Below are 11,293 nucleotides of genomic sequence, written 5' to 3'. Positions count from 1 at the left end.
AGAATGCTTTATTTAATTATATAAGATGTGAGGCTATACTTACACATGAAAATAATCCAAATATTGCTTTGCATTTTACTGGCCTATGAGTTTTATGATGCTCCAATATCCTTGTCACAGAAAATAACCTGAGATAAATTCTATGCCCTTCCTATTTGCCAAAATTATAATGTATTTTAGTTAGTAAACCTTTAAATGGGAGCTTTAAATGGAATAAGAGATCATTAAAAGGATTAACTGAAGTTCTCCTAAAGTATTTACCTCCTTCAATCTTGAAACATATTGTCTGCTTTTCAGTTTAACAAATAGTAGTCTTTTATATCAAGTATGATGTTTTCTACAGAAAAAAAGACCAACCTAATTTACATGGGGTTAAACAATAAGAAAATTAATTATCTCAAAAACCAGGTAGTCTAGAGCAGCTCTATACAATAAAAATGTAATGTGAACCTCTGATGAAAGTCACATATAGCATATTAATTTACTAGTAGTCACATTGAAATGGCAAAAAGAAACAAGTGAAATGCATTTCAATACCATTTTATTTAACCTAAACATCAAAAACAGTATTTCAGCCCTGGCTGGTGTGGCTCAGTGGATTGAGTGCTGGCCTGTGAACCAAAGGGTTGCTGGTTCAATTCCCAGTCAGGGCACATACCTGGGTTGCAGCCCAGGTGCTTGATAGGGAGTGCATGAGAAGCAACCACACGCTGATATTTCTCTCCTCTTTCTTCTTCCCATTCCCTCTCTCTAAAAATGAATAAATAAAATCTTTAAAAAAAATAACATGTCAACATATAATTAATGTAGAGTTATTAATAATATATTTTACTTTCTTATACAAATTTTTCAAAATTTGGTGTGCATTTTATACTTACAATACATCTCAGTTTGGACTAGCCACATTTAAACTGTTCAGTGGCCACATGTGACTGGTAGTTACTGTATTGGACAGTGTAGTTCTAGAAGTATGGTTGCCTCTAAGTATGATAGAACCATGGCCTGGCAAAAATTGTTTCCTCATAAGTTTGAAGAATGACCCCTTATTTATACTTTTTCTATTTGTTTCCAGCTTTCCCTCATCTCTTTGTAAACTTTCAACATTTGTGGTCACAAGAAACCTGCCAGCAGTAACCAGGGAACTTCTTTCCTTGTCCATGGTAAGTTTAGAGAGTGGTTACCCCCAACCAAAGTGTGTCTTTCAATCAGATTGGACTAACTTAGGTCATGTACCTATCTATCCCTGGCTCAATAAGAGTCACCATTTTGATGGTGGGGAAGAGGTGATATTTGGTAATGTCTGAAGACAGTTTTCATTGTTACAACTGTGGGGGTGGTATCTACTGGCATCTAGTGGTTAGAGGCCAGGGATTCTGCTATATACACGTGTCCTATAATACACAGTGTACTGCCCCCACCCAAACACAACAGGAGTTATCTGGCCCAGTAGTATCAGGGCTGAGAAACCTTGCCTTAGCTTATTGTTTAAGCCTATATTTCTAACTAAATACTGACAAGTGGATAGAGCTTACCGTTATTTGGTTTATCTCTCTCAGAACCTACTACAGCTATGAATAGGTTCAACTTTGCCTTAGGTATGCAGAGAGGTGGGCCCCTAAATTAAAAATAAAGTATTAGAAGAAAGGAAAGTGTATAGGCAACTGTCTTAGTCCATTTGGGCTACTGCAACAAAATACCATAAACCAAATGGCTTGTAAACAACAGAAATTTATTTCCCAGTTCTGGAATCCGACAAGTCCAAGGTAAAGACGCTGGCAGATCTTGTATCTGGTGAGGGCAGGCTTCCATATTAATAGACAGTAGTTTTTTTAAGATTTATTTATTTATTTATTTTTAGAGAGGGAAGTCGGGGGAGAGAGAGAGAGAGAAACATCAATGTGCGGTTGCTGGGGGCCATGGCCTGCAACCCAGGCATGTGCCCTGGCTGGGAATCGAACCTGCGATGCTTTGGTTTGCAGCCCGAGCTCACTCCACTGAGCTACGCCAGCCAGGGCTGTTTTTGTTTTTTTACTGTGACCTTACATGGTGGAAGTTGTGTGGGGGCTCTTTGCCACCTCTTTTGCAAATACATTCATACTATTCATGAGGACTCCACTCTCATGACCTAATCACCTCCCAAAAGCTATACCTCCAAATATCATCATATTGGGTATTAGGTTTCAACATAATGAATTTGAAGGGGATACAAATATTAAGTCTATAGATAAAACCAATAGTGTCCATGAAAGAGCTAATTATTTGGAGGATTATAATAGTATATATGTAATTCCATAAATACACAAATGACTGGTAAGCATATGAAAAAAATGATCTTCAACATTGCTAATCATTGGGAAAATGCAAATCATAACAACAATGAAATACCACTTCACACTCACTAGGACGATTACTATTGAAAACCCTGCAGAAAATAACAAATGTTGGCAAGGATGTGGAGTAATTGAAACCCTTGTGTCCCCTATTGGTGGGAATATAAAACCGTACAGCCACTGTGGGAAACAGTATGGTGGTTCCTCAAAGACTTACAAATAGAATTACCTGATGATTCAGTGATTCCACATCTGGGTTTATATCCAAAAGAGTTGAAGTCAGAGTCTTGAAGAGATATTTGTACACCCATGTTCATAGCAGCATTATTCACAATAGCTAAAAGTTTTAAGCAATCCAAATGTTCATCAACAGATGAATGGATAAGCAAAATGTGGTGTATACATACAATGGAATATTGTTTGGTCTTAAAAAGGAAGAAGTCTGACATATGCTCCAACATAGAACCTTGAGGATACTATGCTATGTAAAATCCCAATCACAAAAAGACAAATACTGTATGATTCTACTTATATAAGCTATGTAGAGTGGTCAAAATCATAGACACAGAAAGTAGAATGATGTTTGCCAGGGGTTGGAGAGAAGGGAGAATGAGGAATTATCATTTAATGGATACAGGTTTCAGGTTTACAAGATGAAAAGAATTATGGAAATGGATGATAGAGATGGTCACACATTATGGATATATTTAATACAACTGAAATATACACTTAAAAATGGTTAGATGGTAAATTTTAAGTCAAATATATTTTGCCATAATAAAAAAGAAAAAAGTTTATATGTATTTAAAACTATGGATGGGCATAGAATATAAATTCTTTAAATCAGTAATTATATAATGCAATTTCTAGTGATTTAAAATTTTTATCTATATTTTCTACCTTATAGTGAAAATTTTTCTATATTGTAGAATTTACAGTGAGAATTTTTTTGTAATGTAAAGTTCTTTTTACAATGGACTTTGCTTAGTAAGAAGGTTTTATAAGAAAATGAAGCTTCAATAGTATATCATCTTTTTCAAAAAGAAATGTCAAGAGGGAAAATTCTGTGAGAATTTCGATATGCATTTTAGTCAATTTAAAATGTTTTATTTAAATTTTGTGGGAATACCATTTTGTTGATACTTTGTCAACAAGAAATAATGACTTGCAGGCTGTGTACTAAACCAACTGGTATTCTAAAATAAGTCCTGGAAATAAAGCAAATGCAGCCTCCTGTGAGGACTTTCAGAAATGAGAATAGACATCGGTCTGGGCCTCTGGGTGCCGCTGTCGGCCAATCCGTGGGTGGAGTGAAGCACAGTAATCCACTGGCTGCTGACGCAGCGATTCCCGATTCCCGCAGACTTTGGAGAAAGACCTGCGGAGAGGACTCTGCGTGCCATCTTCCACGCAATGTTTCAAATGAATGTGTAATCATCCAGAGTGAGGCGCTGCCTTTTCTTTCCAGCACAGCTTTGTAATCTGGGATCAACCGTAGGAGGCGTATTCGGATCGGAGAAGCAACATTGAGAAGCGATAGGAAGGAGCCCCCCCGCAGGGAACGCGCGCAGAGTGCAGAAGCACAGTTTGCCTTCTTGCTGTCTTTGTTCAGCCTAGTGACGCACCAGATCCACTTGGAGACCCGGAAGCAATGGCTAACGGTTTAAAAATGGGAAATCTCGTCAAAGATCTTCATCTCAGTGACCAGAACCATGGGTGAGTGCTGAGAAGTCTTCCTTTACTGCCAGCGAGGAGAGCAGGGACAAAATCAGGAATGAGGATAGATACAGTGGATATGCCAAAGGAAGTCCTAAGCCCCTTGAATATCAAACCTTCACTGGAAATCCTAGAAATGCTTTTCATAGAAACGTATTCATCCTGAATATAAATAACATAGGGTTTAGGGCAGACATTTTGTTTTGAAAATTCTAGAAACATATCTTAATAGAAGCAAAGTTTACTCCTAAACCACAGTAAATTTGGATGCTTCAAGTAATTCTCCATGAATGTATTAGATCAATTTCAATAACTATCTCCTCCATCCCAGAAGTAAAAGAGAACATTGGCGCAGGAAATACTCTGGTTACTATTGGAGAATCTCGGACCAGAAGAGCAGAGCTAAGTACCACTTAGTGGTGGGGAGGGGACAGAACAGCTCAGGGCAAAATGCAGGCTTTGAATGCCAAAGCTATTCCTCGCATACTGAGCCACAAGGAATGCAGCAGAGCTTGCCTGCAGGAGAACTGCCCTCCACCTCCCTTCAGCATTTTTTGGGTGATCCCCACTGACCTATATGACACCCTTAGATAGAGTTCTCCTACACGTTCCACACAGTCGCACAGGGCATGCAGAAATATCTGGTGTTCAATAATGACAGCACCATCTTGACTTGAAAGAGTGACATTAAATCATGGTATAGAAGAGACGAGTGGAGGCAGTTTAAGGAAAATTTTAGAATCCTGGCTGAGATAGAGGTTTAGAACTATAATGCAGTGCAGATGACTTTCAGCTGGGTATCTAGTTCTATTAGAGGCAAGAAATGTGGTTGCCCTAACCAAAACAACAGGACTCAGAGACTTTGCTTAATTGGAGAAGTGAAAGATATTTAATTTGGCATTTAAAAAAATCAACATGAAGGGTTGGTTACCTCTCATACACACCCATCCAGGGACCGAACCCACAACCCAGGCATGTGCTCTGACCCAGAATCGAACTGGCAACCTTTTGCTTTGCAGGATGACACTCTACCAACTGAGCCACACTGGTCAGGGTGAGAAGTAAAAGATACTGTGGAGAGTAATAAACACACAGCCAAACAATTAACCTCTAAAAATTACTGTGTAATTTTTTGTAAGCTACTGGCAGAAGAAATTCTAAACCGAGAGCAGACTCCAAAGTACAATGTCACCATCAGAGTCATGGATGAAGACAGGCTATCCTTCTGCTTCAACAACATACCACTCTGCATATAACCTACCTCAACCAAACCTCTCTGGTTTTCCAACAGGCTTCCTATATAGTTCAGGAGACTGGGAACAACTATCCAGAACCTCCATCACACACATTAGTGCTTCCAGTCCACATTGAGGGTCCTGAACATCTCCTTTTTCTTCCTTATGGGTCATCCATCTGCAGTGCTGCTGGCACTGTTGTCTGACATGCGGGCGAACACAGAGCACAATGGTGTTCACTGCAGCCTACCTCTGAGTTGACTCTCTGAGCTCATGACCAGGGTTCGAATGAGCTCAGTGTCATCCTGAGAATATCTGTACTGGTGAACCATCATGGCGAAAATGCACAGAGAACACTATGCCAGGAGATTCAGCTGGAAGTCACAGCCCTCTTCAGTGCAATACCATTCACTGTGGGGCCTGGCTACCTGATCACCAAGGTGTACACTGACTTAGTGCAGTGCTTGGCTGTCTTATTCCATGTTTCAGACCACCAACTCTAACTCTTCAACCTAGGGATGCACAAGAGGGGGGTGTGCACTATGAGTCTATGGGTGCAGAATTCTGCTCTCCAGGTTGCTGTGGGCAATGGTGACAGACATCATGCTGCACCTGGTCTTTACCTACAGTTTGCAGGAGTTGCTGCCAGACCTCAACAACAGCTGGGCACCTGCCTCCAGGCAGGCAGAGCTACAGTTTTACCTGGCTTTGGCTTGATCTCAGTGTCCTCACTCCTCCAGTGACTGGTCATCATCCTGTGCCTACAGTGCTCCTTGAGCCCTGCTTTTGTCCTGGTTCTGATCCAAGCTTGCATTTGGAGTTGGTCCCACTTCAGCAAGAGAGATTTGTCCTATTCCTGTAATCTGCATGTGGCTTTGGATATTGCAAAATCTTAATTTGAAGTTAACTCAAGAAACATGCATCAACTGTATATTTTCTGAACTGCCAACATTGAAGTCTTAAATATTACATTGGATTCAAATATATACATGTGAGTTTTAATGCTTTTATTTCATAAATATCCTGTTATAAATCAATTTTGTTGTTTTTTCTCTTTTTGGTGGGGAAAGAGCTCTACAAGTTTACCTGCTAGTTTTTATGTCTATTTTGATTTGTCTCATTAACCTGGACAATTCATTTAGGGAAAGATTTGTGCCTATAAAGATATGTTCTCAAAAATTCTGTTTCCTACTAAAGAGTTCTTCCCTTTCAACATTGAAGAAGATTCACTGCATCTTTAAGTTTCTGCCCTTGAGTTCCATATACTTGCCTTTGAGAAGCTGAGAAACTATAGATTTTGTTATACAGGACAGAAATTCTTCTTCCAAGAATTATTATTGTGGCTTTTAATTGTTTCCTTTGTTTCCACATTTTCCAAACTCTTCTCAGTCATGGTGTCCAAGGGTGGGCTGCCAACATGTGGCCCAACAACATTCTTCCCTAACTTTTAGTTAAAGATAAATAAATCACTCTAAGCCTGAGATATTTTACTTAGTGATCTTTTACTAATTTTGCAATAAGTAAAAGAAGGAAGACAATCTACTCTAAAATTCCTGCTATTTAAGGAAACCAGCTTCTCTTGGAGAAAGTGAGTGTGTTTATAGGGGAGTATATATTATTTTAATAGCTTGTCTAAAAATAAAGATGCGGCCTTCTTTTCAGTTTTGAAGAATATTACTACCTTTTGTGTTTCTTAAATTTGAAGTTTACATTAGACATTTGTGTGACATTTTCCAGTGAAATTCCAAGAGCCCAGTGTTGTTTTATCCAAAATATATTACCTTTGAGTGAACTAAAGGTCTTTTAAAAACTGATACCCACATAATAAACAGATACTTCAGAAAAAGATGAAAAAATGAGGATGTAGTAAAACATATTCTCCAAAAATGCCAAGGTTTCTGATACATATTCAAAGCACAATGGAGAGTAAATGGGATAGTCCAATCTTTTTTAAAGCCTGACTTACGTTCAGAAGTTTATTTTTCCTTTGATTTTTCTCATCCCCACAGGCAGTTGCTATTCTCTGTTGCCTGAGAAATTATCAAGTGGTCAACATATACAACACAGTGGAGGGATGATTTTTGTCCACTTGGTGATATTCCCTGAGTAGAAAACAGTGATAGCAGGTTTCTACTCCATATTGAAATTTAGCAACATTTAGACATGATTAATTAAGTGAACATAGTAGTTTTTCCTTTTCATATGTACATTGTACAATGCTTAATTATTTGCTTTACGAATAAACTAAGAATTAAGGGAATATAGATTAGGCTAATGAGAAGATAGTTCGTTATATGAGAGTGTAGTAACTGGTTGTGACTCTAGGCGCCGCTGTTCACCAGTCTAGAAGATAACTGGCTTCACGAGCGCGCTACAAACTCCTCCCCGCCATCCCCCCGAAATAAAAGCCTCTTAGAACCTCACCGCCAGATTGAAAACAGTCTCCCTGAGGCTGCCCAGACCTGGACCACTTTCCGATCTGCATTCTCCTGAAAATTCAGTTAATGTAGGCTCAGAAGAGCAGACAAACAATACCCTTGGTACCGGAGTGTGAGAAAACTGTGAAACGAGAAAGCAATGGCGATTTGGGTGAAGCTGTCCGGCTATAGCAGGCAGGTCCTGCTGTTCCTTTTTCTAGAGCTGTTGTTGGAAGTTCAGGCCGGGAAGATCCGCTACTCCGTGCCAGAAGAGGCAGACGAAGGTTTCTTCGTGGGCAACATTGCCAAAGACCTGGGGCTACAACCCCAGGAGCTGGCAGAGAGAGGAGTCCGCATCGTCTCCAGAGGTAGGACGCAGTTTTTTGCTCTGAATACGCAAAGTAGCGGCAGTTTGGTCACAGTGGGTAGGATAGACCGGGAGGAGCTCTGCGCTCAGAGCGAGCAGTGTCTGGTGAATTTTAACATCTTGGTAGAGGATAAAATGAAGCTTTTCCCTGTTGAAGTGGAAATAATTGATGTTAATGATAACGCTCCCCAATTCCAGTTAGAAGAAGTGGAATTTAAAATGAATGAGCTAACCCCTCCAGGTACCAGGATCCCTCTGCCTTTTGGGCAAGACCTTGATGTGGGAATTAATTCACTCCAGAACTACCAGCTCAGCTCCAACTCTCATTTCTCCCTGGACGTGCAACAGGGAGCTGATGGATCCCAACACCCGGGGATGGTGCTGCAGAGTCCACTGGATAGGGAAGAAGAAGCTGTCCACCATCTCCTCCTCACTGCTTCTGATGGGGGTAACCCAGTCCATTCAGGAACCCTTCGTATTCATGTACAGGTAGTGGATGCAAATGACAATCCTCCAGCATTTACTCAAGAACAGTACCACGTAAGTGTCTCGGAGAACGTGCCACTGGGCACTCGGCTGCTCATAGTAAAAGCTACTGACCCAGATGAAGGAGCCAATGGGGAAGTAACATACTCCTTTCATAATATAGACCAAAAAGTAGCCCAAGTATTTCAGTTGGATTCTTACACAGGAGAAATAACAAATAAAGAACCCTTGGATTTTGAGGAATACAAAGTTTATCCAATGGAAATTCAGGCTCAGGATGGTGCAGGCCTTATGTCTCGAGCTAAGGTGCTGATCAAAGTTCTAGACATAAATGATAATGCCCCAGAAGTGACCATCACCTCTGTCACTACTGCAGTCCCAGAAAACTTTCCTCCTGCAACCGTAATTGCTCTTATCAGTGTGCATGACCAGGACTCCGGAGACAATGGTCACACTACATGTTCCATTCCTGGAGATTTACCCTTTAAATTAGAAAAGTTGGTTGATAATTATTACCGTTTAGTGACAGAAAGAGCACTGGACAGAGAACTTACCTCCAGGTACAACATCACAGTAATGGCAGCAGATCAGGGAACTCCGACTCTATCTACTGAAATGCACATTTCATTGCAAGTGACAGATATCAACGACAACCCCCCTGCCTTTACCCAGGACTCCTACTCCACCTACATACTGGAAAACAACCCCAGAGGAGCCTCCATCTTCTCTGTGACAGCCCATGACCCTGACAGCGATGAGAATGCACGAGTCACTTACTCCCTGGTTGAAGACACCATCCAGGGGGCACCTCTGTCCTCCTACATTTCCATCAATTCAGATACTGGCATCTTGTATGCACTCAGATCTTTTGACTATGAGCAGTTTCAGGACCTGCAACTGAGAGTGACTGCACATGACAGCGGGGACCCACCACTCAGCAGTAATGTGTCGCTGAGCATATTCCTGCTGGACCAGAATGACAATGCACCAGAGATCCTGTACCCCATGCTCCCCACTGACGGTTCCACTGGTGTGGAGCTGGCACCTCGCTCTGCAGAACCTGGCTACCTGGTCACTAAGGTCGTGGCAGTGGACAGAGACTCAGGCCAGAATGCCTGGCTGTCCTACCGCCTGCTCAGGGCCAGTGAGCCAGGGCTCTTTGTGGTGGGGCTGCACACAGGTGAGGTGCGTACCGCAAGGGCCCTGCTGGACAGAGATGCACTCAAGCAGAGCCTGGTGGTGGCTGTTCAGGACCACGGCCAGCCCCCTCTCTCAGCCACTGTCACGCTCACGGTGGCTGTAGCTGACAGCATCCCAGATGTTCTAGAAGAGCTGGGCAATCTGGAGCCCTCCACCAATCCTGATGACTCCAGCCTCACACTGTACCTGGTGGTGGCAGTGACCACAGTCTCCTGCATCTTCCTCGCCTTTGTCATTGTGCTGCTGGCACTCAGGCTGAGGCGCTGGCACATGTCACGTCTGCTCCAGGCTTCAGGAAGGGGAGTTTCGGGCATACCTGCCTCACACTTTGTGGGTGTGGAAGGGGTGCAGGCATTCCTGCAGACCTATTCCCACGAGGTCTCCCTCACTGCAGACTCACGGAAGAGTCACCTGATCTTTCCACAGCCCAACTATGCTGACACGCTCATCAGCCAGGAGAGCTGTGAGAAAAATGATCTTCTATCAGCACCTCAGTCTTTACTTGAAGGCAAAAAGGAAATGTTTTCTCAGGTAAACTTTTTGTGGTAAATTTACCTAGTTAAAAATAATCCCTGAATTTACTTACTTGCTTTCTTTCACTCTTTACTACTAACACTTCTATTTCCCAATTATCTTTGTAGATTTCTATTTACAAATCCTGGGAAATCATTATTAAGTATTTATATCGAGTATATTAATAATTGTTCTTTTATTGAAGAGGCAACACTGTAGGAGGTTGGGATGGAGAGTGTGGGTAAGGTGCCACCTCAGTGGTAAAAAGAGCACTTGCTGCCTCAGAAACAAGGAGATCTGGCTTCTAACATTGTTTTGCTTGCCTCTGGCTGAAGAGTGTTATATTTGAGAGGTTTATCTGGCAAGGATAGGGATTGACTAGAAAAGACCCACTGATATTTATGTTACTAATAGTGTTTTAAAATTTATTTTCAGTTACATACACCTCCTAATTTATCCTTAAATGTAATGTAGATGTCATCTATCAGGTGTCAGGGTGCTATTTTATCTGAGGACATTTAAAGAGGTAAAGATTGTCTAATATAATATTTTAGTTGTGTTAGTATAAAATTATGAAAATTTGTGTAAGTTGCAAATTTAAGTTAGTGTTGAACATCTTAGTCCTTTGTTTAATCTTTTATTTTGAGATATTTTATGCAGGCTGAAGAATACATCATATGTTTGTTACCTATAAAATAATGAAATGAATGATAGAAAATTGACCATGCAATTTGAGACTTAATATTGAAGCCTACTGACTTGTAACATTGTTCTTCTAATGGAAGCAACTAACAAAAATCAAGTATGTATCCCATTTTAATGTGTGTGTTAACTCTTCACAAGAAATGCATCATAGGGGAGTAAGTCCATGCTTCAATTTACTTACTCTGCTCCAATAAATTACAGAGTTATATAAAATATAAAAAGAGGAAAGCAAAAGCATAGTAAGGCACAAATAAAAGATAAATATCTAAATGGATGAAAGTAAAAAATAAAGTGGTGAGCCAGGCTAAAGCTGTGGGAGTCCTA

General features: G+C 40.8%; 1 protein-coding gene across 1 annotated transcript in view; it reads left to right on the top strand.

Annotated features, from left to right (window-relative positions):
• Positions 1–7,713: 7,713 nt before the first annotated feature.
• Positions 7,714–11,293, top strand: part of LOC123807960 (protocadherin gamma-C4) — a 151,569-nt gene continuing 147,989 nt past the window's right edge. The window contains exon 1 of the mRNA XM_045822142.1: positions 7,714–10,282. Within this exon, the coding sequence (XP_045678098.1) occupies positions 7,859–10,282 (2,424 nt within the window). The 5' untranslated portion in view covers positions 7,714–7,858. The remainder of the gene's footprint in view (positions 10,283–11,293) is intronic.

The sequence above is a fragment of the Phyllostomus hastatus genome, unplaced genomic scaffold, assembly GCF_019186645.2.
Source record: "Phyllostomus hastatus isolate PE091 unplaced genomic scaffold, TTU_PhHast_1.1 phas_contig_150, whole genome shotgun sequence".
In the NCBI taxonomy this organism is placed as follows: domain Eukaryota; kingdom Metazoa; phylum Chordata; class Mammalia; order Chiroptera; family Phyllostomidae; genus Phyllostomus; species Phyllostomus hastatus.
Note: the sequence above shows the minus strand (reverse complement) of the source record. Positions and strands in the feature narration are given on the sequence as shown.